Source organism: Chroicocephalus ridibundus, chromosome 5, assembly GCF_963924245.1.
Source record: "Chroicocephalus ridibundus chromosome 5, bChrRid1.1, whole genome shotgun sequence".
Taxonomy (NCBI): Eukaryota; Metazoa; Chordata; class Aves; order Charadriiformes; family Laridae; genus Chroicocephalus; species Chroicocephalus ridibundus.
In genome coordinates, this window is record NC_086288.1 from 56,500,161 (window position 1) to 56,527,771 (window position 27,611).

General features: G+C 42.5%; 2 protein-coding genes across 3 annotated transcripts in view; one reads left to right on the plus strand and one right to left on the minus strand.

The window, feature by feature from the left end:
* The window catches only part of STX18 (syntaxin 18), a 71,473-nt gene extending 67,918 nt beyond the window's left edge, over positions 1-3,555 (plus strand). Inside the window, exons 10-11 of the mRNA XM_063335291.1 lie at positions 184-264; positions 1,862-3,555. Of these exons, the coding sequence (XP_063191361.1) occupies positions 184-264; positions 1,862-1,957 (177 nt within the window). The 3' untranslated portion in view covers positions 1,958-3,555. The remainder of the gene's footprint in view (positions 1-183; positions 265-1,861) is intronic.
* Positions 3,556-3,642: 87 nt separating this feature from the next.
* On the minus strand, positions 3,643-26,987 carry NSG1 (neuronal vesicle trafficking associated 1). Of its 2 annotated transcripts, none has more exons than XM_063335293.1 (5): positions 26,397-26,987; positions 25,663-25,816; positions 22,003-22,119; positions 10,362-10,472; positions 3,643-5,037 (listed from the first exon to the last, which is right to left on the minus strand). In XM_063335293.1, the coding sequence occupies exons 2-5, from the start codon at positions 25,789-25,791 to the stop codon at positions 4,837-4,839; spliced, it is 558 nt and encodes a 185-aa protein (XP_063191363.1). In that variant the 5' UTR covers positions 25,792-25,816; positions 26,397-26,987; the 3' UTR covers positions 3,643-4,836. The 2 variants fall into 2 exon arrangements, with proteins under 2 accessions (XP_063191363.1, XP_063191362.1); XM_063335292.1 differs by having other exon boundaries at positions 25,663-25,813; positions 26,397-26,980.
* Positions 26,988-27,611: the final 624 nt, after the last annotated feature.

A 27,611-nucleotide genomic window follows, 5' to 3' on the forward strand; every position in this document is an offset into this window, starting at 1 on the left:
TCATAAAGTCACAGGTAAAGAAATTACAACTTAATTGCTTGTATACCTCACGCATCATTGAAACTAAGATGTTAATAATACCGGATTTTATTTTCTTCTTGAGTTCTGCTTGTTCCCCAAGTCCTTACAAGTGTGTTTTTCCTAAAATTGATAAACAGTGATGATTTTTTTTTTTTTTAACAGGAAACTGATATTGACAATATCCATCAATTAGTTGTGGGTGCAACAGAGAATATCAAAGAAGGGAACGAAGACATACGAGAGGTAAGGTCTCTGACTTGGGTTTTTAAACTCACTTGTTTCTCTTAACGCTTGGGCAAACCTGGAAGTTGTTTTAAACAGCAGGCAGAAGCTCGCTGCAGCGCAGGTGCAGCGTCTGCTGGGATGCAGGACGTGATGCTGGAAAAACTGTACGAGCTAGCTGAGGTTTGCTTGCTTGTCTCGCTAACCATGATTTGTACACGAAGGTCACCTAGCATGCATTTAAGCACCTGTGATGTGTTTAAAAAAAAAAAAAAAGTGGGAGAAATTGGAGACTAAGAATAAAAGACGGCGCTGAAATCGTTGAAACTGGAGAAATGTTGAGCATTAGCAGAAGAGTCTCTTTACCATGCTGAACGCATCTCGCGTGCTCCTAGTAAACAAATCTATCCCATTGTCTTTCTAATTAGAACGAAATGATGTTTTCTTTCAGGAACTGAGATTTCAATAAAACACACAGTTCCTAAATTAGGCTACTCAGTAAGTGGCTCAGTTCCTTTTTTTCCTCTCCCTCCTGAAAGCACCACAGAATACGTAACTCAAGGATGAGTTATATCTACTGCTCAGCTCTCCTGGAAAGTGCATCAAAGCTACGTTAGCAAGCGTAACTTAAGGACTTAAAATTTCTGATCTGAAACTTATTTCCACGTTTCTTCAAGTAGAGTAGAATATCTGGAGTATTCTTTTCAGCAGCTGTCCAATAGGCATGGTGGCATGGCACAGGGTGGGCAAGATGTTTGGCTTTTTAAAGACTTAAATCTAGCATGCAGTTAATATGCTTTTAAATCGTGGTTCTTAAGCACCTCAGACAGGCTGCTTGGGGGGTACGGAGATGTCAGCTGAGTGCCCCCGTGTTCGTAGTTAAGAGATCAGTATTCAACAACACGGCATGAACTGAAGTTATTTTTGCTTCATTTTTTACATTTGTAGGTAGAGTTGTTTCCTAAACCACACTGAGAAACAGTAGAGAAAGGTGATAAATACAAACCTTCCTCACTCATGTTAATGTTGGTACCACATAAAAAAAAAAAATCTATTCCATGTGTAAAGCTGAAAAATGAAAAACAGGCCCCCTGCTGTGTGCCGGACTCAATTCTGTGAAGGAAAAATCCAAGAAAAATACTTGCTATACTGGTCCCTTGCTCTGAGACTGAAACAGGGGACTGCCAGTGTCAGGTAAAACCTCCAGATACAGGTGTCAGGTTTTGGTTTGTTTTAGTCAGAAGGTGTTTATTAGAATGACGAAGGTCTTGATTATTTTTAATCACAGAATTTCACTTTTGGAACTTAAACCCAACCTTTAAACATTTAAGTTTTGATGTTGTTATTAATGTTTTGAGTATATGTCCATGGTGTGTGATCTTGGGCTTTTTTTTTTTTTAAATGACCTATTTTAAGATTTAGAGAGAAACTTTAGTGTTACCAACCTAAAGAGGTGCAGCCAACCTGACTTTTATTCACCTGAAATTAAGAGCAAGTTTTGTTCTTTCTCCTGTGGGAGGGACGAGCGGAGCCACTAACAGCCATCCTGGGTTGCCACTGTTGGAATTCTAGGATATGTTTACTGGTGATGGTAACGGAGATAATCTTTTCCTCACAGGCCATCAAAAACAATGCTGGATTTAGAGTATGGATCCTATTCTTCCTTGTGATGTGTTCATTTTCCTTGCTTTTCCTGGACTGGTATGATAATTAATTAAAAGTCTAATATTGTTTACATGCTTTGTTTGTAGAACTTTTGACATTTTTTTCTATGGAGCAGGGTATACAGCATACCTGTATATTCTATGCATTTTTTCATACTGCTATGATGGAAATATTTTGCAATAACTAAGCCTGTGTACATAGCCACTAGTGCAGAGGGGGCTGACAGCATTCATTTTAAATCCCTGTATGGAACATAAATCCCCACTTAATCCCACAAATAACACAGAAACCTTTGAAAGTGCCGGTAAGAAAGCCACAAGCTGGAGCCCAGCTCACATAGGGAAAAAACCAAACAGGACAATGGTTTTAGCGTAGTCTCCCACACATCAGCGATGAAGGTTCCAAGTCCCGCTCCCAGCGTGCAGACCAGATCAAGAGGAAACTGTCACTGTGCAAAAGCATCGGCACCCTCTCGGGCTGTTAATGCAGTGACACCACTTCGGCACACAGGGACCGCTTTGCACGTGTAGGAGCTCAACTCCTCCGCCTTTCAAACTCCTCCAGGCAGAGATCAGGTTGATTTAGTAATAATGATAAAAAGTCAACTAAAAAGCTTTACTTCTAGGTGAAAAGAGAGAATACACCACAAACAGACTGTGCCATCAAACAGATGTTCTGAGATGTCAGAACAAAGTCAAAGGACAGACAATATTAAAGCCAAAATACTCAAAGTACTAAAATGGGGAGCAAAATAAAAGATCTCAAAACCAACTGCACAGATGAATCAATACATTCCCTCCTCTTAAATCAGAGGAAAAAAATGGTTTTGACTTCAAGAAGTATAATCAATCTCTTTCTCCTAGATGGTAAAGCTCAGTGGTTTTTAATATTTATTGTTATAAGAGAGAAAAACAAGTTGTTTCTCATCAGTATTTACTTGTGCATTAAAGTTTTTATTGTCCTAAATTTAAGGGGAGATGTATCAATGAATCATTTCTATGTAGGACACTCTGGGGGGACAGATCTTTCCATCTTGTAAAATCTGAAATGTCCTCTGTAAAGATGTTGATATGAATGGTGTGGTTTGCTATCGCTCCTCTGAAATGTGTACTTCTATACATTATAAGCAACAAGCAGCAGCATCCTTATTCTGTACTCTGCGCAGAGTGAAAATGTCAAAAGTTACATGTGAATTGAATTAATTACATTCAATAAAGCATATGCCTATTAGAAAATACAAACATGGTATGTTTTGAATATCTTAATGTAAGCTTGACGTTTTTAAATGCAAAGAAAAATTTGGCACACAATTTATTGCTTTTTATGCATTCCACATACCATAACGACTTAATAAAAAGCCTTTTACAGCTATTACTGTGTAATGCACGTTTCGGATCAAACCGAGAGAATTAAGTAACAATGGTTATTTTTACTGTATTGTCGATAAAGTAATTCTACCAGAGAAAAAAATAAAGGTAGAGCTGACCATGTTTGTTCTACTATAGATCTTGATGTTTTCCCTTCATACTAAAAAAAAATAAATAAATAATCTAGAACTTTTGACATGTCCACTACACCTTGTCCCATTCAAGTTACATGAAGAAAAAAGGTGACTTGCTTGCCCAGATGCTTCACACACTTACTTTGTCCAACTGTTAAGTTAATAAGATGTCTCTTTTTTGTAATATATATTTAAGGTTTATAATAAAAATGAAAACATGGTTTCACACAAAGAATAGATAAGTTTGTAATTACAATGGAACTTTTAACGTGCATCCACAATACTATGTTCTTCTACATCTTTTCCCCTCCCAAGCCATACATAAACAGTTCTACTCTTCACTCAGGTTCACATGTAGCTTTAAAACAGCCAGTTGTGTTATCTAATATGCTATTGTTTCGCTCGTGATGCTCTGTGTTTTAAAAAATATCAAACTGCAAACCATACATAAACTGAAAGCTCCGTCTACTTCGTAAAAAGGGAAAATATTAATGTAATAAGAAGAGAAAATTTAGACATATTACTCCCTCAGCTGTATCCAACAAATTACATAGTGGACTACATCTACTGTGAAGAGGCTTTCTGCCTCTTAAGTATGATCAAAAGATGTCATTTCTCATTAGAACATCCCAAACTGTATATTTTTTACACTATCCTCAACATCCATCACTAAAACTGCCTGTGTTTTTTTCCATAATGTCTATCTAGTTTGTGTTTCAGTGCACATCTGTACCAAGATGCTAAAGCCACAGTGGAAATGCAGTTAAATCCTGTTGACAGCAAGAATAAAACATTGAGCATGCCTTGTTGCAGAGAACTTCATTATCACTTACAAATAAACAACAGTAAAGAAAACGTAAGAAAAATGCTACCCGACAGTGTCTTCCTCCATACAAGTCATTACATTATGCCCTTGATATCAACGCTGACTAGCATTCTTGCTTGAGCCAAAACTAATTATTAAATATAGCTTTCAGCTAAACAAGAGATCACTCTAGTTATGGCTGGGGTGTTTCAGTTTGCAAAATGACAAAGAATAAAAAAAATTAATGAATAAAGTATCAGTTCAGACAACGGAACACATGATTTCTCTAAGGTCCAAGCCCTGAAAATCCAGTGAAGAAATCTCTCAGTATCCAATAAACTGCAAGAACATATCTAATATTGGATTTTTTTCTTTTTTAACATTGAAAATGGTGTCAAAGCTCTAAAGCAATGCTGATATGCACCTTGTTTTATGCCCATGAATGTTCTGCAGCAAGTTTTTGTTGGTTTTTTTTTTTGCAAAGCAGTATCAGCAAACAGAAGCAATTGCACCATAAACATGAGTAACCTCTAAATTATCCATAATTATATTTAATGAAAAGTTCCTTAAAGTCCCTTAGTTACCTTCAAATGACATAGATGTTAATAATTAGCTTATCATACTAAGCTGATTTCTCAGCAGCTTCAGTCTCCTGTTCAGATAGTTTCTCTTCTGACAGTACCGTCATCCACGGGGACACTGAACGCGTGATGGTTTGTTTGGCCAGATTGTAGTGGTTTATGACTGTGTAAAATTTCCCTCGAGCACTGGAGTCTTGTTCGGAGTAGTAGTTTTCCAACCCAGCTGGAATGCATTGATTATTCTGAAAAGAAAATCCATCACTTAGATTACAGATACGGCCCCACACACACCACAAGGAGGTTAGTTTCTTTTTCTCTTTTCCTTTTAGTCGGAGGCAACATTGGCTTTCTGTGAGTCAAGAAGCAACATACAGCAATTAACTACAGTGTTGTCCCACTGTGTTCAAAATGTTCTTCCCTGCCATCCTTCAACTGCTCCTGCATTTGCCAGAAGACCTATCTGGGTTTATGTGCCAGAATAATTAACATACAAGAAACACGCCTGCCTAAAATTACTTCTCGAAGTACTCAATCTCTAGTTCCAGCCATATTGTGCTGTTTTTTCCTCCCCACCTAGTTCCAGCTGTTTGGGCTACGACTACAGATGGCTGCATCCTACCCTTAGATTAGCTGCAGGCACTTAACTCTCTCAAATATGGTGTTTTCAGTCTGAGGGACAGAAATTAATAGAGATATATTGGTGCCAAGGAACGAACAGTTTTATAGCCCAGTAAATAAGACATACAGGGAAAACATTGTGGGTGGCCAAGCTTATGTGCAAGCGCGTACACACATACAAAATACTTCACTCTTGATTGTCAGAAAGATGTAGCCAACAGTAGGCTTTTAAAAAGCTATCTTTAGCTACGGGACTACATTATTTAATTTCCCAGAAGTGTAAGAGTGCTACACAGAAACCGCTCGATGCTCAGAGCTTTTGGAAGTGAAATACCTGATTTTAGAGAGTTAAATGCTAAGTAGGATCCAAACTTTGCCGTCATCTTAAAAACCAAAGTGAAGGTGCGCGTGCAGTGCATTAGTCAGCAGGTATCATCTAGCAACCGCTCCAGTGATGATGCGCTAAAAGCCTACGAAACAGCGAGTTGCACTGAAGGGGAAAAAAATGACTTAAGACGTATCCTGTGAGCCCCTGGGTTTTGCTCCAGAAGGTTGGGGTCTCTCCGCAGGTCCCCTGCTGTATCTGCCACTCTTGCCTGATACCGCAGAGTGCTGGGGCACTCACCTGGGCAACTGATTGACCCCCTAAAATATAAGCTATGAGTAGCTGCAGCTTAAGAAAAAATAAGTTTAATCATTTCCACTCTGACTGTTTTAAAAAGAAATAGGCTGTTTGGTCTTCCTGCTTCCAGCCCTGGAAGACTAAAATTTACAATACTGCAGCACAGCAACTTTGAACTGCCACTGTTCTCACAGAGCCTGGCAAACAAAACTTAATATTGCAGATTTCTGAGCACAAAAACACATGCAGAGATGTCATGGGGTTTAGGACCAGACGCTATCTCAAATGTGTCCACATGTCCATGTTTATTTTTGCGTTGACTCTTGTCCTTCTCAGAAAAAAAAAAAAAAAAAAAAAAAAGAGGAAAAAACCCACAGAAGTGGCATAAATAAACACCAGTAACAACAGGCTTTTTGTAGTCACAACAGGTTTAAAAGATAAAGCACAAAATGATTGGGGAAAGATCCAGCGGACAGTCTTAGCTTAATATAATTAATTAATTTTGCATCCTAGAAATGTTAAGAGTAAAAAAAAGTATCAAAAGGTATAAAAGAAAAAAAAGCAAGACAGCAGGCCTACAGGTAGTCTTACGACCCTGCCAGCTGCCCATGAATACGATCTTGTGGCAAATTTGAGTGCTGAAAGAAGACTCGCCAATCACAAGACCAACAGCCCTCCCACGGAGCCGACACCGCGGCGCTTCCAACCTGCTTGTGCGATGGAAGCCTGGATAAGCGACAGACTCGCGACAGCGCTCAAAGCCACCACATCCACCCAGGTGCCGTTTATTCATTATCTTTTGTCAACTTAGCAGCCAGGGCAAATCTTCCCTCGCAGTTTTGTTTGGAGTAGCACTACGGAGCAGACGGGATTTCACCCCGGCTAAGCAGACACTTGGGCCTGTTCAGCACCGTTAAAGTCCATGGAGGTTTCCCCATGGTAGTAATCATCGTATATGCCAGCTGCAAAAACCATATTTTTAAAAAAAAATAATAATCCAGGACAACTCTGGAATAGAGCTATTTGATGTGCGTGTTCAACTACATCATCTACATCAACGATGCCTTCTTCTGGAAGTGTTATCCATGCTTTATCTGGAATAACTGACACTACTTCCAATGTGATAAAACGACTAAGAAGTACATAGACACAGACATCTTTGTAGTGATTATTTCACCCAGTCACGGGATGTAGTCACAATTCTAAATATTTAAAATGGAAGAAGGAACACAATCCATTGATCTAATGAAATCTGCCAAGGAAATGCAAGCAAATATAATTATTAGTGCTGAAGACAAGCCAAGATTACTGCCAGTCTAACAAAATGCCACAGGATCTTTTGCTGCTTTTAGAAGCCATTTGCTTTGTAACAGGCAAAATGACTCAGTAACATTATTTTTTGTAGTCACAAACACACACAACATCTGACAGAAGAGCCTAAAGAAACACACAGCAGAGATTCCATCCCGACTGCGTTCTTGCTCCCCAGATTTCATGCTTCTAGAAAAGACGGGAAAAACCTCCCCGTTTACTCATTGCTCCTTGTGTACTGCCCAAGCCACGCAGCATTCGGGAGTGACTGGAGCGATGGCAACTGGTGCCCATTCTCTTCCTGCTGCCTGCCCGAGACCTTCAGCTTATGCAGAACATTTCTCTCCAGCCTTTTTGTTTGTTTCCGTGGTTCCCAGGTGAGAGAAGTCAAAAGGAAAGCCATGAGGAGACACTGGGATGCTCCAGAGTGAGTCACCAGTCTCTGGTTTCTTTCACAACCCTTCTATTTCAGAAATTAGTTAAGGTTAAGGCTTTTGATGCCAGAGAAAATCCTGGTTGCCAGTCTGTATCTGGCTTTTGGTCCTTGGACATAAAGACCCCAGTGGTATCCACTTTAAATAGTATCTTCTGTCATATTCACTTTGCTGGGTCAGGAATTCCAAACTTAATAGCTGACAATCTTGTCTTTAATGCATTGAAATTACTTTGTTGTAGTGTCCATGAGTGTGACAGAACGCAGGTGCCTTGGCAGGGAAAGCTAAAGGGTAACAGATGCATTATGGAGCACACTGAAGCCCTGCAGAAATTCCTCCAGGTGTAAGTGCACTCAGGTCTTTGAGGAATACTCCGGTGAGTCCCACCAACAGCCACTGAAGAGCGCTTCAGAGGAGTGATCTACACAACAGCAGTATCAGGGCTGTGTCAGAAAGCTTGAGCAAGCACAAAACTGAGGCTGGAGCAGTTTAAGATTGCCATACAAAGGAAAATAAGCACCTTTTTAAGCACACCTTCATGCCCTGGATGTGTAGGACAGAAGAAAGGCTGAAAACACTGAAACCTTTGGAACTGCTCCATGTAGGAAAGCATCAGAGCAGAGAAGGGCGAGTCTGACTCACAGCTGCGGTAGTTCAGCCTTTATGCCTTTGGGCTTCCTAAGGCAGGGGACACCTCTGCCCTTAACCAGGAAATCACATCAGCATCCAAAGCCTGGGGACATCCCAGCCAGAGAATGTTGTTGAGTCCACCTGAAGCACAAAGCCAGTCCAGAGAGACATTGGTCACAAGGTGACAGACTTCTTCGGCTCTCTTAGGACATCTGTGCCAGGCTAAGCCATGATGTATTATGGACGCTCCCCAAAAAAGATGCAAAGGCAGCAAATACAAAATTCATGCCAACGCCGGTAGTTTCAGGCCTCGTGTCATTTGTTAACATGTTTATCCTGTAAAACTCTGAAGAGTTACATGACCAAGATGCTGTGTCTCCTGGCGTTATGCCACCGAGCAGCTAGGAAACCACCTCCGCAAAACCCAACACCCGGAGGGTAACAGTAACACAGCCCTGGTTGTGCTGCACCTTAAAAACAAAGCATGAGCTATGGATCTTCTGCCTAACTTCTGTTTCAAATGCAGCGCCCGAAGGAGAGAAACCCAACCAGACTCTGATCACAGTGCAACTGAAATATAGCTGAGAAACTGTTCTCTTCTTAAATGTTTGTGACACTAGGAAGAAGCCAGAAGGCCGCAACTCAAAGGAAAGGACAAGGTGGCATGAAAGGAAGCAGAAGCAGCAGACTGTTACTAGACTTATGACAGGAGCATGTAACTGGCCATCCCTGTCAAGTCAGGATCACATCAAGATAGGCTTGGTAGGAACATACAGTCCTTCTTCCAAATTGCTCAAAGCCAAGAGAAAGCTTAGGAAAAAAAGGCCCCTGAGCCAAGAGCACGGAGGGGTTTCAGTGCTTGCCTGAGACAACACAAAAAACCAACAGCAGAACCAAAAGCTCGATCTCCTGAGTTACAGCCAAATACTTTAACCACAGTAGCTTTTCCCCTTGAACCAAGGGAACGCAGTAACCCAAAACTGAATGCCCGGAGCCACGTTAATCCAGCAGGGCATCGCTGATTGTAACTGGACTAGATTCTTGTAAAGATATTCACATGCCCGAAGTGACAGAATCCAAAGTCCTGAACAGGATCGTCAAGGAGTGCTGAGGCAGCTGTTCCTTCTTAAATCCTTTTGAAGATCATGCTAGGTACCCACTTGATTCATTATGTGACTAAATATTCTTAAAAAATTAGAGGGAAGAATGCCATCATCACTGCTACTTTTCTTATCTAATTGCAGCCAAGTTCAATCCTGCTAAATTTACAATGGAGAAATCAATGTTACCTTTCTGACTTTCAGCCCAGGTCTGAGCTGAGAAGCCAGCACTACCATCTCGCAGAATAAGTGAGCCCCAGCCTCCCTTTCGGTTAGAACCAGTATTTTTTCCAATAACTGTGTTTTCCCTTTTTTTGGCATCACTTTTGGCCTGTGGCAGTAGGACTCGGAGGTCAGTGTTCTAGAACAAGAAGTTCTTTCTACAAAAATAACCCTAAGGTAACTCTGCTACTCTTAATGAGAACATCACTCTACTGCTTCTTTGACACGTATTCCAGAGTCATTTTTTTGTCCTCCAGGTTTTATCATTCTCCTCTTTCCTAAGACACACAAATTTGGAGGGACATGCAACATTAAACCATATGACCCAATAAATGAGGGCTTTGTCCAGACAGCTGCAGATGAAGTAAGTTTGAAGGACACTGGTGTTGGGACTTCTGCTATATTTTCAATGCTTAAAGCGTTAGCAAAGGAACATTACGAAAACTGTGCAATAGTAGAACCTCAACTATAAATTAGGCAGAAAAAAACCACAGCAGGACACACACTAACCTATGAAACCAAACACAAATTTCTATGCAATACAGCATGACTTAACCAAGGTTATGCAGAAAACAACACAGAGAATGTTAAATACTCTTCTATTTTTCTAGAACGTGTATGTGATTTACCTTGAAAACAAATCCTTCTGGACAGGTATGATCATACTTGTAAACCTTGTAGACTACCAGAAATACAACACACGTTAAGAACGCAAGGGCAAAAAGGACCAGCACAGTTACCTGTAAAGAAAGATAAAACATGCTCATGTTAGTAATGCACTGGTTGTTACATGTCTGTTTGTTACTACAGGCAGCAGAAGGCAGCTATGAACGCACTTTTACAGTAAAATCAAGCAAAGAATAAAACCAGCTTCTTAATTATTGAGGGAGAACAGGGAGGCAGCACGTAAGTGCTTCCACCTCCCCCTTCTCGGAGAATAATGCGCATGATCTGGTCAGTGGCCTGTTGCCTCTGTACTGCAAGGCTTTTTTGGCTACATTCCTGTTCAGTGCACACGTGAGGCCAGAAGGACACAGCAGCTCCGGTCTGCAGCTTTTTCAGTATCTGGATGATGTAAATGTAAGTCTAGTTTATGTCAGCTGATAAGCATGTTTGTCTTCCTTGTGCCTGTCCAAAAATGGAGTCGGGTGACAGTAAGTGGCACAGGTGTCATCCAGATAATACAAAGGTGACTCTAGCAGGGCAAGGAGGAAGTAATGTCTGCCCTCCCTTGTTAGGATGAGAGTTTGTTGCGCCTGCTATGAACATATGCATAGTTACACCAGTAGCCTGCATGCTTGGCTGCTCAATGCTCCTTACTTTATAGGTTGAAACAGCACTTCTTCATCACACTGAGACTGCACAGGAATAGCTCACTGCCAGGTCCGTAAGGGAATACACCGTGTTCAACATCGGGCTAGCCTCGAGGAGTTCTGTTGCACCTCCTTCCACAGCGCTCACAGAGAAGCCATTACAGACTGCATTACACAGCATTGGCTTTTCACCGTGTCCTTAAGTACCTCTCTGGTCCTCAATTTGGGCAGGAGGAAAACCCAAGATACACTTGAAGCTGAATCTGAAATCAGTGTCAGTACCAAGCTAACCTTTCCCAGGAATAAAGTCTGAGCAACTGCAGACCAGCAGCCCAGATGAGACGGGAGACAGAACTACCTCTAGAACTACCTCACCCCCTGACAAGAGAAAGCACAAGATTTTGGCTTAGCAGTTACGCTGCAAAGCTCCCTAATTCAGACCCACTTTTGGAGAAGGTGTGAGCTAAGCAAATATTCATTACCTGGAAGAGCGTCCCAGATGTGTTTGTTTATTATTCTAAAGTTTCTACTGACAGACAAATTAATAGCTTGAGGAGATTACAGATTAAGAGTGGTTGAGCATTTTTTTTTTCTTTTTGGCAAGTTAGAAAGAAACCAGCATGTGCTCCAGCATAATAGTAATAAATAGAAACAAACAAGATTATGTGATCAATTAAAACAAAGTATGATATGATCTAAACTTTAAAGGAAGAGGAGTAAACCAGCTCCATACACTTCCTAAAAAGAGAATTTAGGCACAGTAGTGTCACTTATGCAAACAAGAATAATATGGTATTTGAGAAAGCAACAAAAAAATTTGTAGCTTTTCATCTTGGTAAAAAAAACATCACACACCCCCTTTACAATAAACCCCAGAACTAACAGCATCTGCAACACTGCAAACTGCGTGAGGCAGCGGGACTGGTACATTGAAGGACTGAAATGAACTTTTAGGGACGTCTCATGCTGGGCAAGCGAACTTCACCGTGAGCAGACAACAGCCAGTGCTGAATTTCCTGGCTGAAACAAGGTTGGGGAGGATCGTGTACTGCTGAAGCCAAGGATTTTATAAAAATTTTCCATAGAAAAAAGCAAAAAAAGGAGGGCCAGAGAAGAGGCAGGGAGAACTGCAGATCAGAAAGTAATCTAGCAGAAGAAATGTAGGTATTAATGTAACAATGCCAATTGAAATGAGACATGCAGCAAAGGACCTTTCTGGTTAATAGCAACATCTTCATTTTGTCAGAACAGTCACTGGATTGAAAAAAAACCCCAAAAAATCACAGGCTTAATTACCCTCCAAAAATATCACACTGACATCAATTTTTAAATCCAATTAGTCTTCCCCCAAGTTTGTTACTCGTTTGCATACACAAAGGTTAACACGGATAGATCACTCTGTCTTGCCAACCTCCTACTTTCTGCTCACGTGTCCCACGGCTCAGTACGTCCTCCATTAAGCCAAAGAGATAACACACATTTTCCTTCCTGGTCATTCTCTGTGGCCCAGATTAGTAATGAACATAATCTCCCCCCCTTTCCTGGCCAAGCCATGCCCTAGCCCAGCCCTTCTCATGTGTTTTTAATCAGACCTCTCCTTTTTTTCTTCTACTGTTGTTTGGGGCCCTTTCCCATGTTTCCTCAGACATCCCACTCACCACCCAACCATCTTCACGCACCCTGGTTTGGCCTAAACCTTGCATCCCATCTTCCAGTGTTTTCCCCTCCCCACAACTGTGACGAGTCTCATTCTCTATTCTCCTCCCAAAATTCTCCTTGCACTCCAGGCACCTTTCTCCCCTAAGCTTGCTGTTCCCACTTGGGCCTCCATGTCCCACCTCCCCAACCCCTTGCTGGTGTCTCTAAGTCCCACATACTGCCTGTGTCACACTGTACCCGTATGCGGATGCCCACGGTCCACCTGCCCCACCAGGCCAAGGAGCCCTAACCATGCCTGGGCACCAGCGCAGGTCTGCAGCCCTGTCTGCCCATGGGCACAAGGACTTCTTCCCCTACTGAACTCCAGCTGCTGCTGGGCAGCATGAGAAGATGAGGAACCAGAAAGAAGGGAGCACTCCTCACCCAGCCCAGCAGCTCTACAATACACATGGCCTGGCCCAAGTTGCAGGTTTTGGGTCATTCACTTCCCACTGACTCAAAGCGTATGTTATCCTGTGCCTTTTGCTCTGACAGTCACTGCTCTTTCCCTTAGAGAAGAAACAGAAAACAGAGACTAGCAAGAGGGGACAGAAAAGATAAAATCCAAATGGGATTACTGCTGAGGCTCCCCAGGCCCTACAAGATATATTCCACACTGCCTTCCAGAAAGGCTTCTCTCTCCAGGAGCACAAGTCTGTGCCACGGGACACAGACACCAAGCAGAACAATTGCTATGGTACGGGTCAAATCAGCTCACGTTTGTCTCCTCCACAGACAGGCATAAACAGTTTAAAATGCTTTGAAAAAGATTCTCAAATTTCAAAGCATTTTAACCATATTCCCTGGACATCCTACTAGCAAGGAATAGTAGAATTACAACATTATTTCCCATTCATAACCATTCTGACATACAGATGAGGCCTCAGGAACACTCTGTAAAGCTAACAAGCTATTTTGTAGTTGAGGCCAAATATTTTACAATAGAAAAATATTTGTGTTTCCACAATCACTGCAGAATCACTCTCTCCAAGGCTCTGAAACTGTTTTGGAAAGTAATTATGTTTTCTGAAAGAGGTCAAAAACCCAGTGTTGTGTGGATTCATGGAGCCTAGCAAGTTGCAGAGTCACAGCCTCGGGGCTGATTTGCTGAGATGTGGAACATTTACTTGTCTCATCGATGTACGTGGAGCTGGAAGTTCTCACTGCTTGTACAAGTCACGCCCAGCACAGTTCTTCCACTGACAGACAGTAAGCCACTGGGAAGGGCTCTTCATTCATAACTCTCATGGAATCTTCCTCTCTCACTTACTATATTTCCTAATGTTACTAATTTTGGTATTAACATGTAAAATTTTTCTCATTATATCCAATAATTTGCAACCATACTCCATTTGCAAATCCCTAATCAAGTAAGCTTGTCTCCTTCCTTTCAGAAGAGATGCTCCCTTCCCTTACCATCCTTCAGGATACCAGTAACTTCTATTTACATAAAGGACGGTTGCACATTCAAACATCACAGGTGGAAAGAAATACATCGCTGGATTCCAAGGTGATACCAATCACCTGTTAATCCAATCCACTTCTCCCTTATAAATGGAAAATCCTTCCCTTTCTTCTAATAACCATTTTCTTCACTCTCATAATCACCTACCACCAACGGTCCACGGCTGTCAGATCACTTCTAACCTGAGACAGTCAGCTTCCCTCCCCTGCCAGTAACGCAGTGCGACCCTACCTCTCTGCTTCACCTTAGAGCCCTCTCCTCCCAGAGGCCTTTCAGAAATAAAAGCATGGGAAGAGGGAAGGCGACAAGCTGCTCTTTAGACCACAAGTGCTACCAATGCTGTCATTTTATTGCTTTCTTCCAGAGCAACTTTGCATACTCACTACGAACCAAAGGAAAGTTATTCTCTTCTTCCTACCGAGGCACTAGCAGCAACTTGCCCTCTTCCTCTCTTGAAGGTAGGAGAAGATACAATTCATGCGCAAGCACCGCTCCCTCTCTTCTAGAGGGAAATCTTGAATTTCTTCTCCTTGTGGGTAGCCAGCTGGCTGAGTGCAGGACCCCACACAGTGGGAGCAGAAGTCTTTTGAATTACTATGATCACTCACTGCCACGTACATCCTGCAGAACTCCAAGGTGCCTGTCACACCACACCAGTGATGGGCTTTTAAAATACTTTTTATGAAACAACTACAAGATAGCACAAACAACCGTTTCTTTTAACTAGGACCTCAAAGTGTAGTTTTGTTTTCATCTTGAGAGTGTCCTTTAAAGTTGGTTTTAAGGGGATCTGGCAGCAAAAATAAGTGAAAAGAAAAGATGACAAGATATTATGTATGTTGCAGATTTTTTAATAGATTGTAAGTGAAGAGCAGAAGGACAATGTCTAGCCAGAAGCCATTACAGTAATCGAAATGAGAGATGACTAATGAATGAACTAAGTGTACCCACAGCAAAAAAAAACTGTCTTCAGTCTCTGTAAGCATTTAGCCGAACAAACGAGAAACTCACCAGATCTGACAGCTACACCAACGTGCAAACAGCTCGTGATAAGGCTTTACCATCAAGATCTGCTAGATCTTCCCAGTCAGTCTACCCTACTTTGCTACAGCTGCAAAACACTGAAAGCTCTATTTTCTCAGCCCAGCTACTGCATTCTCCTCCTTCCTCACTTTGCTAACATTTATTGTGCTCCCTTTTTAATCAAGCCAGAGTATTATGGCAAAATTCATTAATTGCACCAACTGTGCCAGGTTGTCCTCACACCCTTTCCCGGCTCCTGTCCCTTTCTGAACAAATTACAAGCCATGTTTCAAGGCATGCACAAGTCTGCCCCTTTTGCTCCTCTTAGCTTTATCTCCTTCCATTTTGCCTGTATCCTGCTGTCCCGCTACAGCCTGTGTGCCACCTGTTTCCCCTCTGTTTTCACCTCCACTCTTCTCGTCATGCCTTCTCCTCTTCCCTGAAATTCTTTCATTAACCTACTCTTACTGTGCTGCTTTGCACCTGCTTTGCTTCGTGCTTTTCCTTCCATCATGCACCTTTCAGCATACAGTCCCACCTAGGAGCGTTCCTATAATCACGAGAAGTGAAACTAAAGTGGAACTAACAAGACATGCAGTAATTTTCACTGCTCAATCACTAGCACTTGGTCACATCTCATCTCTGCTCTACATCTATGCATTATCTATTTCAATTGCAGACTCCTGGGAACACAGCTTTCATTTCTGATTTGTCTCTGAAGTGCTAGGCACAGACCTGGTGCTAGCACCAAACAAAAAGAGTGAAGACATACATTAATAGAGCAACTTCCGTATGAAAAGATTTATAACCAATCTATGCTTTGCTCACCAGCGAAATGCAAAACCCTCTGGGATGAAATACAGCAACTCTGTACAGCCATTTAGGACAGGAAATTGAGATTATTGCTACCCAATTTAAACTACAAGAGAATTTTAGGCAGGCAGACTGTAATTACAATAGATTGCGTCTGGCTATATCTCACAGACTAAAATTCGTAAAACACCACATTGACTTCCCTGCAAATGGCCATGACCTCCATTTCACCCCTCTCCACGAAAATTTCACGTCTCCAGCTGCACAATGCCCTCTACCAGCGTGTTAGAGAACACTGAAATCAGCTTTCCACTTGCCCTAACATTCCTGCTTTTCCAAAACTATATTCTTGTTTGCTATTACCTGGGCCTGTCCCTAGAACTATACATGAAAACATGTCCAAAACAATGCACTTAAGGGTTAAGAAGTTATCAGTTTGAAGTAAAAGGCAACATGAAAGAAAAAAAGGAACCGTCACATCTATACATGCAACATTTGACTCGTATTCATTTACAATTAATACAAATCATACAGAACAACCCAAGTTATATAGAACAACCTGGCACAATTTCCCATACTTGCTACAGGAATATACATACACATAGAATATGCCCAATGACTCAAAGGACAACCAGGTGCCTCATGTCAGAAGAGTATTTCTAACACCACATGTCATGTTTAGCTGTATGACTGGTATCTATGTATTAAACTCCTTCACCAGAACATTGCCATCAAACGTTTGTGCTCAAAGAGGATGATAGTTTTGGGGTAGACTGTACAGAAAAAGCAGGAGAAATCAAAAGATTGTCCTTCTCAAACAGAGATGTCGAAGAGGAAGAGAGGCCTGGACGCTTACCTGGAGATGACTGGGAGTAGCAGCAAAAAAAGCAGATTCATGAAAGACAGTAACTGAAAAGAAGCTACAGACCCAGTGCTTATTAACAGTGACAGTGCAAGACAACAGAACCAGCCTGCAAGGGAGTCAATTAGTGAAACCTGAGGGAGATACCTATAGACAAAAACAGGTTAACAAGGCAGTGGCCTTGAGCACCTAGCGCTGTGGCTTAACAGAGTTGTTCATGACAGTGTTCCCATCATTTTCCATCATATGGCACCATCTATTAGTTTCTTAACTACCGAGATCTGAGGAAGCAGTTCAAGAAACCCTGTGGCCTGGAGATAAGAACCTTGTTACCTTCCCATATAAACCCAGAAGACATTACTGAGGCCAGAAGAAAGGATGGAAAACGCTACTACAGAAGAGGAAAAAGTCTCTATGTTAAGTGTTGTATCTGGAGAGACCCAAAACATCTTCTGTGTCACCAGAGTCATTGGTTCTGCTTCAAGAAAAGGATTTGTAATGGATACAATGGCAGAGGACACCTGACTTAGAGCAGCGGAGCTGCTGTTAGGCATCCCCTTTACTTACATCTTCCATCTCTGACTTTAAAAACTTCCTTTTAGCCAAGAATTTAGCAGGAGGATCATCAATGTCGTATCAGAGAATTACTAAACATTTAAAAAAATGGAAAAATGTCAGTTGCCATGCAGTGCTTTACTTACATCAATTGTTTTAAAATAGCAGTTACACTGGAAGAAGAATCTCCTTTATTTTTCTTGCTTGAAGTAACAACAGAAAAATTCAAAGCCTGCCAAATGCTTATACTTGTGAGCAACTTTAATCCTGTGAGTAGTCCTACTGAAGAAAACAGAACTACTCATGGCAGTAAGTACCTGTCACTCTTCCAGCACTAAGTGACAGACACAGAATATACTTAAGGAAGTGATATCCCATACAGGAATCAGCTGACACCTCATGCACCTCAGAAACTTTTTAAGTGGGAAGAAAGAGCTACTCAACACACAGAATAATCACACAGAAACAGAGAGAAAAGTATTTTCCTCGTCTGATTATTTTTGCTGCAATCATCATCATTGGTATTACTAAGAACAGGTAAAAAAGTCTTGAGGCAGAAACATGTTTTAAAGGATGCCCCTTTAAAGAGATCAAAAAAGGAATATTTAAATATGTACTGCATGTTTTTGCAGTCTTAAAATGACCAGGTAGAACTGCGAGAACTGATTTTGAAAGGAAGTCTCGATTCCTCTTCCATAACCTCATGCAGACATTTCAACAACTACTTGCTACTTGATAGTACGTGGCTTGCACCATATGGTCTTACCACAGAAATAAGCTTGAGGCTTTGGCTCCGCAGTTAGATGTATGTAGAGATGTCAAGGATAAAGGCTGAAGAACTGAATTGCCTTTGAATAGAACCAAATCGTTGAAGGCATACCACAGCTTGGGTTTATTTAGAGGCTTGAAATTTATCGGGAAACATAAGTGTTTGCTTTCAAAATACTTCTGAATGTTCTTTATTCAGGTTTCCCCAAAGACGGAAAAACATCTCGCGCTTCAATACAACAGACATTTTTGTGTTTATGCACAACTGTCAATTGTAGACCAATTCAATGGGTGCCAGAACAGACATCCTACTGCAAAATCCAATTGGAGTTCGTAAAAACGCTGCTCTGTCAAGGGGGAGGCAAAGGTTTGGCTTTGGTAACTGATACCATCAATTTTCTCCTGCAATAGCTTCCTCCTATGTCCTGATTCATAAGACTCCTTCGAAATGACATTTCCAGCCTTGTTACATTATTCTGTACAGCGAATAATTTATAGGAGAAAAAAAAAAATCTGCCTCGTTCAAAGTTGCTTTCCAGATGTGAAGGACCAACTCCCCACACAAGCCTACATTGTTCAAAGAACAAAAGCAAGACTTCTATTTCTCAATGAAAAATAATCTTCACTGAAAAATCATATCTTCCTTGGTGCGGTTAGTGCCATAAAACTAAATTAAGACAACACGGTTCTCAGGATCAGGAAGTCTTCACATTCTTCTGACAGATCCTGATTTGAATTCAGAATGTGGCTTCATACAGGAAAATTATACTTGCAGTTTTCTTTGTAAACATTCCCCGCTCTGTTGTAATAACTGTGGTAATGTGGATCGAATGCAGAAAATACATTTTATAATTTCTTATTCACCCAGCTGCTAAAACACCAAATGATCTACATGACATACACACATGCTGGAGTTGCTTCATTTGTTATAATGTGTAATTTCTCAAAAACAGCTTTAGATGATCTGCACTGCTGAATCCCAAAAATGCAATCTGCTTTGTCCTTATTTAAGAAGTACATCTTAGAATACACATGTGAATTATTTGTAAATATGACTGACTGACTTCTTTTATTTTTAGCACAACATTTGGGCTGTGTCTTGTGAGAAGTTTATGCATCAGTGATGTACAATATTAAAGTCATTAAAACAGCATCTGAAGCTTTTTTCATGAACACAAGCCAAAGTCAATATCCCACCAGTTAAATAATGCATTTCATAATTATAGCAAATATTTAATTTTCAAACAAATATCCTTTTGCTCTCTCAGAATCAACAGCAGCAGTTAACATGATGGTTCACAATTAATAAGGACCCAGGAGAAAACCTCACACAATCAGTACTTTTCATCTACATATTTATGAAATTTCATCAATTATTCATGTAATATTTACTACTGGGAGTGGTGAATATGACTATCATCCCTGACGGAGAACCAGTCAGTTCTCTTTAAAATGTTGCAAGCAGCATAATTCAATTCTAAAACTGTTAGATAGAGATTAAGGGACATTTTTAGGATCTGAACGTTCTGCGTGAAACTATTGTTTTCAATTAACTGAACCACAATTTTCCTAATTGATCAACTCCCACACTCTTCTTTTAAAGCCTAGACTTACAGCCACAGTGTGAATCACCCTGCAATTCCCAAGAGATACCAAATCTTACCGAAACCTCTCTCTGATGCAGTAGTTACCTAGCAGCAAAACCTAGCAACCCCGTAGTATGAGATTAATCCCAGAGTGATCATCATAAAGTAGTATCTAAAAGACATTTTATTTAAGTATGCCATCCAAAGGTATATAAAACGCAATGCAGAAATGCTCAGGCTTCTAACTGTTCAGTTATACAAATTAGAAAAGATGACCCAACAGCACAACAAGCTATTTATTTGTTGTTCAGCAAGCTCTCATTTGCTCAGCTCTCCCAACAAAGACAGAAAGAACCCAGATCTACAAAGGGATGTGCAAAACATTTAGATGCAACTGAGATATTCAAAACCCATCCTTACTACAATTTGAGCGATGAAATCCCTTAGTCCCTACACTTAGTGGATACGTGCAAAATTCCTCAGGCATAGGTTCTGCTCAGCTGCTTGGAACCAAAGTCCTAACAGGGTACCCAGACTAAACACTGTCTCCTCTTTCTCTTCTACAATGTAGTAAGCATTTTCAGATCACCTTAGTGTGACCAGGACATGCACAAAAGACAGCCAGACAGAAGTCCTCCTTGTTCTGAGCTGTCCATCTGCATCTTACCCAACAATAGAGTGTGCACAACCCTCACCTGAGAGGATGGGGATTACTCCCAATGACTGGTACTATGGTGCCAGGAGGAGAAAGAGAACCTTTGTCAGAATGTAGCATTTTCCCTGAGGGATGGGATGCCCTTGCTCCAAATCCAGGAATAGAAAAACTGGAACTAGGTTTATTACCGCCTTAGTAAATCCCTGCCACACCCCATAACATCTCTTATTAGCTACATGGGGTGGTTCCCCCCACATCTTACTGGGAACGTACATGCTTCACTGTATGGCTGAAGACTCCACCATTTGTCCTGGCAATACCCTGCAAAGTTCTTTTGCAAGTGTAGCCTAAAGCATCTAACCCCTCCTTGACACTTCACTGTTTGTTGAGCATGCTCCAATTCCACAGAGAGCTGCAGATACACTTGGAAGGTAGGCTTGGGCCTGGGCAGCTTTTAGAATCACCGGTCAGGCACAGCTCCTGTGTTTTATTCTTCAAATTACAGAACTAGAATCTTTGGGTGTGCCCTAAAACTTCTATCATGCAAACAGAGGTCAGAAGTGTGCAATATAAAGAGAATATACTTCTTTATTGAAACTCTGTATTTTTCCCTCCTACTAAACATTAGGCTTTGCAAATGTATTTGTACTTGTGTACTGAGCAGTGTGGTTACCTACGGTTTAAAAACGCTTTGGCATCTTTAGGTAAGATGCCAAATTAACAGCACTGAAAAGCTGCAGTCTTCCTTTGTTAAGGGAAAAGGTAGGAAAGCATGAGCTGAAGTGACAACTTTCCTGCTTTGTTTTACTTACACAGAATGAGAAAACCTACCCTCCAGTGACATGGATGGGGGAAAGGTAATTCAATCCTTGCACCAGTTAAGCTCTCAGCTTTCCTTGGGGACCACTAAAGGGAGTGATAGGGGTGTGGACACTAAAGAGTAAATCTGAGTCAGATTCTTGCTGAACTGCCATCTGCCAGTAACAGTCGTCACCAAGCTGTAAGATACAATTGGACCTGGAAAACTGATAGCAAAGAGCTCTGGTATACATCCCTGAGCTGCCAAGTCATACGTTTGACTATAAAAAAAATACATAATGGACTATGACAGTGCTTTTAAGAGAATGGTTTGGCCACAGTGAAAAATGACAAGCCAAAAAGAAAACACATACTCCTGTGGTTCCTGTCCTTCAACACTAACAGGAGCTTTATCCGTGCCATGAGAACTACCTGCGTGCAGCCCACATACAACCTGGCCAGCCACATTCTGAAACCCACACGCTGACAGAAGTGCCTCTGAATTCATCTGCCACTGAGGGATTACAAGCAATAATGCTGCAAGATGTGCTTTTGCTTCTAATTGATAAATACTGACCTATTATAACATCGAGTTTATTTTTCTCATGGCCAGCTATACCCCCACAACAGCCACTCTGTTAGTTACAGCCAGTTTTGACTACCATCAGCAATTGATTTTAAGCACTTCTGTGAGTACCACCGAGTCATTAACACCTTCAGATAGCACTGCTTACCTTAAATCTTTCTGAAACCCCTTCAGTGATGCTGATCGTGAATTCAGCTATTTTAGGAGTACGGAACTTTCCCTTCTTGCGATCCGGTTCATATTCTGTTTTCGTTTTGACCACAACCTGTTAAAAAAAAATAAATAATCAAAAAGCTGTCAGCTGAAACTGGCCACAGGAATCTTATTTATTCATTAACTCTTTTTTTACCTGCTTACAAGTACATCTAGCACAATGGTTTTTCTACCCCCACTTTATGCAATTCTTCTTAGGAAGCTCTAAGCTGTTAGTTATTTTTCCTACCACAGCAATCATCAACTAAATTATCTCTCAAAGTGGTTCTGATAGACCTACAGAAGGCTTGTTATGCAACAACTTCACAAACGATCAATTTTTTCAGCTGTGGTGGTAATGCGCTGCTATACTAGGCAAGCACCTAACTTAGTTCAAATCCAAGTCATGAAGCTTCCCGCTTTGTATAATTTGAAAATAACCACCTCCATTTGCTTCAGGAGATCTCATTATTGGGATTTCAAACTGGAGACCAATAGGATGAGATGAGTATTGAAGAGTGCCCACAGAAATGTTGCAGATGATGATACTGCCAGTAGCCATGTTCTTTGATGGTAAGATTTTGAGTTTAAAAAAAGTGAAATGACCCATCTAGTTGCTATTCACTATGTGACAGACTATAGCTCTTGGCACTCTTTATTTTTAACATCTAACTTTTGAATTATCAGCTGCAAGCAGCAAGATGCACACAAACCCTTGTGTTAATGAGGTTTCTTTAAACACCCAGGGCTCTTTAGCTTCAGTTTATTCCTTGCTATGAGCTATTGCCCCAAGCTACGCAATTTAGCACCTTACCTGTATTCCTAAAATATTCATTATGTCAGTCATCTCTTTAGTGCTCTCCTAGGCATTCTAACTGTACAAAATTTTCACAAACCTAACCTATTTGCCTCATTTTTGCCTTCTACAATTTTTCAGGATCTTTTTCATCTACAATTTTTCAGGATCTTTTTCAAAGTATCACTTCTTCAGGTAGGCTGCAGTTTATCATACCAACAGTGCTAGTAAGATTTGCTCGACTTTCTCTGTTGTTACAAAGAATAAATACCTAGATGCTTTTAGATTTTCAGAACCAGATTCTATCTTTAGAGCAGCCCCTGGTATCAACAGCAACTACATTATTCTGAAAATAAGACTGTGACACTCACAGGTAGCCAGGTACTGAAATTAAAGCTTTGGGTTCCCCTCTCCTCACTTCCCTGAAACGGTACCTAGAATGTGTAACTGTACCTAGACTCAGTACCATAAAGCTTATTAGACACTTTTACAGCATTATACACATACGCGCAGGACATAGCTAGTTTCTAAACCTATTTCAGCTAAAATTAATAGGATAACAATTTTAACTGTGTAACTTCATGATTGTTCAACAGCACCACGGAAGTAAAACGTCTGAAGATTTCTGGAATGTTTTTTAACATTTTACTTCCCTTCCTCCCCCCATTTACTTTGCATAACCTCAGGCAACTCAAATCAGATTCAGCTGACACTGAACATACAGTTCTACCTGCTTGGTTATGTAATGTCGTCTTTTGTTTAACATACCTAAATATGAATTTAAATCAGTTCATTCCTTTAATTTAGAAGCTGTCAAAATCATCAAACTCTTAGCGCTGTAGGCACTACTGTTCAAGAAGTTATGCTTCACTGCCACACTGGAATGCTGTAAGCATAGATATATGAAGTATGTGCTCCTATTCATTATACATGAGTGTCTTCATACTTCAGAATTTGATGTGTGTGTCAATCTTGACTTAATACTGTTTCTTTTTTTCACATCAGTCACTCTACTACTGCCTTGGAGTCTGTAGCAATCAGTAAAGACACACTGACATGACTAACCAGACACAGGGAAACAAGTAGGACCAATAAATACACGTTTTTATTTTTCCCCCTCTATGTTCGCAAAAGGAAAGGAAAGGAAAGCTAAAACACAAACAGACAGTGGAAAGTGCAGAAAAGCCAATCAAGTATTCCTTTACTTAAGCTTCTATCCCAGTTGTACAGTTGCTTTCGTTAGAGGCAAACATCATGAAGGTGGGAGGAGTTGCGCCCCATTCTAGCAGGAGCAATCAGGCTGGCAGAGAACCTCCTGGGTTCACTAGAGGCTCCGCTCAGGTTAAAGCTATTACCATACAGGTCCCTACTTCAGACTTCTGCTTAGCAGTGCAGTAACGCAACAAATTCCTTTGGATGTTGGTCCTTGGTAATCGGTTATATCCAGTCACTAGTTGGCAGGCGTATCAGACGCTGTAAGACCTAACTTGTTTTAAAGCCTTAGGGTGCAATTTTGACCTCAGTTACAAGATTTACACCTATGTAACCGAGGGCAGAAAATAGACCCTCAGGCTCTCTAACAGCTGTTACGACTTACTGCATTTATGCCTGCCAACTGGTCACCACACACAACACAAAATGATGCTGATAGCAATTAAAATGGAGGTCACAAATTTATCTATATTGCCTACAAGCAACATCCTACCAAGGCAAATTTCACAAGCTAAAATTCTTTACCCCAAGATAAGATCATGATTTTTTTTTGAGCTATGAGGAACGTACAGTTATCAGTTTATCTACAAGCAGAATTGAGCTCATGAAGGACACAATGCTGAAAATAAAAATCAGCATGAAGATATTACTGATGATTTTCCAGTTAAATTTTGCATTTTTCATAAACTGCAAAGCTTTTTTGCCAGATGCATTTGTGAGAAATGTGCAAGTAAGTATCCTTCTAAAATAGGATCCTGAAAAACAGAATACTGAAATATCTTTAAAAGTATCCTACTACTGTATGCCTTACCTGTAGTAACACTTAACCAAATTCTTTATTGTGAGCAGAATAAACATACTTACAGGCTATCACATCCCCTTCCTAAATACTTAAGATTAAATCCTTAGTAATCAAGACATGTAATGATGAATCCAGGACGCACATTTCCCTTCCAACCTGTAAGCACCATGTTGGACTGCTCCCTTCGAGTTACGGAGCATCTGAATCACCTATTTGGAGGGTTCTGAACCAAATACGTTGACAAGGAGAAAACTCGGTGGCCTGTTCTCGTCTTGTTATTTCAGGTTGTCTGGGGCTAGCATTTATTTCCTACTGAAGCACAGAAGGAACATGGAAGTTCTTTTTCTCTGTGGCCAGTCTGCATGCTTACATCTTGCGGAGACATAAAGCAGTGCTTTATCCCCTCATCAGGGGGGGCTTTTTCTGGACAGAGAAAATTCACGTCGTTCACAGAGAACACACAGTACCTTCCAGATACAAAAAAGAAAGATACAGAATATGAAGGGCTACGACAATACTGCATAGAGAAGGTTGCATTTGTATTTTTATATATTTCATGCAGCAGCAATGAAATCTGTATATGCTTATTCCTAACATTTCCCACTGCTTTTTAATGCAAATCACTACTACTAGATTTTCATCAGCTTAACCGTTACGTTTTTTTTACCCAGAGGGAACTAGCATGGCTTAAAACACTCTGTATTTCTTGACATTTCTAAGCTGCTCGTTACATGTAACCTATTCTTTTGTTGTTTGCCAGAGATTTGGGTGTGATTCTCCAGGGTGGAAACTAAAGCCTACTGTACCTTATCAGGAGGTGGGAACTGGAGCTGATTGACATCCAGGGGTGTGATCAGGGGGATGGTGTCAAATCCATCCTCCAAAAGGGGCTGCTTTGTGCTCTTCTCGCTGAAATTATTCCCCAGTTTCACCATTCTTCCAGGATAGAGGGATTTTCTGCTGGCGCACACAGGCACACACACAACAGAAACGCAAAACGTCAGAAACTCGGGATGCGCCAGACCTCTCCCCAGCCCCCGGGGAACCCCAAATATCTTACGGAAAAAGAAAATTACGCATTGGTCTCTGTGACTCAGTTGCGTTTTGGGAAGCAAAAGCCACTGCTTTTATTGTCCAAGTTAAAAAAAAAAAAAAAAAAGGCACATCAAAAACCCAAAGACAACCCAAAAATCCCCGCCACCTTAGCCTGATCCGAGCGACGCCTCCCCTTCACGGCCCCGGTGCGGCATCGCCCCTCAGGCCGCGGGCTCGGGCGGGCTCCGCTACCGGCCCCCGCCCCGGCCCCGCCGCCGCATCTCCCCGCCCGCCCGCCCAGCCCCGGCTCCCTCCAGTGCCTGCCCCCGGCAGCGGGGCCGTGCCCGACGGGATCCCCGCGCCCCCCTCCCGCCGCACCCCGCCATGGCGCTTCCCCGGCCTCCCCTCACAGGGGACAACGGCCCCCCCGGGCGGGCGGGCGGCGCCCCCGCCGTTCACCGCCCCGGCTCCCGGCGCGGTGCGAGGCGACGGCCCCGCCACTCACCGCCGCGGCTCCCGGCCCTTCCTCGGGGGGCGGCGAGGCGTCGTTCCGCCGCGGCCCGCGCAGCAATGGCGGAGTGGGGTGGGAGGGGGCGAGGCGGCGTCTCTCCCTCCGCCGGGCGACTCGGGGCGGCCGCAGCGCCTGGGCCCTGAGGCAGCCGCCGCTTGGCTGAGGGCAGCTCTAGAGCAGCAGCGGCAGCACAAAGGGGATGAGGCGGGCGGCTCCCCCCAGCCGGCGACTGGCGCAGCGGCAGCAGGTGGAGGAGGAGGAGGAGGCGGCCGGGGGGACGGGACGGGACGCGCCGCCCTCCGCGCCCCTCCCCTGACGGAGCCGTACGGTACGGTGCGGTACGGGGGCTACCGGCTGCTGGGGCAGGCTGATGCCCTGCCCCTCACGGCAGCTCTCTTGCCCCTGAGGTGGGGGTCTGCTGGCCCGGCCGCCCCGCCCCAGCGGAGCCCCGGCGGGGATCAGCCCTTGCCTCGTGCGGGGAAACGGCGCTACGTGAGGGGGCTCGGCCTCGCCTTCCCCGCCGGCGGGGCGTGAGGCGGCGAGAGAGCCTGGGGGGGAGGTTGTCGCAGGTCGGTTGGCTTCGTCCTTCGCCCGTCTCCTTTTTTTTACCCCCTCCAGCCGTTCCTGCAGGGAAAGGGCGGTGAAGCCGAGTCTCCTCTCTGCAAAGCGGGGCGGGGGGGGGAGGGAAACAGGAATATTGGAGCCGGTGCTCGCGTCACTTCAAGGTAAATGCGTATTGCAGGACTTTGCAGCCCCAGGGAGAGAGAACGTCTTACGGTCTTGTCTGTCTTAAAAAAAAAAAAAATAAAAAAAGAGATTCATATTCCCTGTGCTGTCTCCTACAGCCCGAGGCCACCAGCGTGCCCCTGTGGCGGCCTGGCAGGCGCCCGCCTTCCAGCGTGTGGAGGGCAGGAGCACGGTGGGGGACGCAACAGGTGAGGCCATGGCAGGCGGCTCTGGGCAGAGAAGGGGCAGGCATCGGTGCCCGGCCTACAGCCAGCCTTGTGCCTCAAACCCAGCCAGCCTCTTCTCATGGGGGACGGCATGAGCTGCCCCTCTCTTCCCTTCTGTGCTTTGAGCGAGCACAAATTAATAGGCAAAATACTGCAAAGTATCGCAAATGAGACTATAGTCAGGAGCTTGGAAGTGACTTCCATTCTTATCTCAAATTTTCTTGCTCTCAGAGCATCGCTGTGTTCATTTATTCTA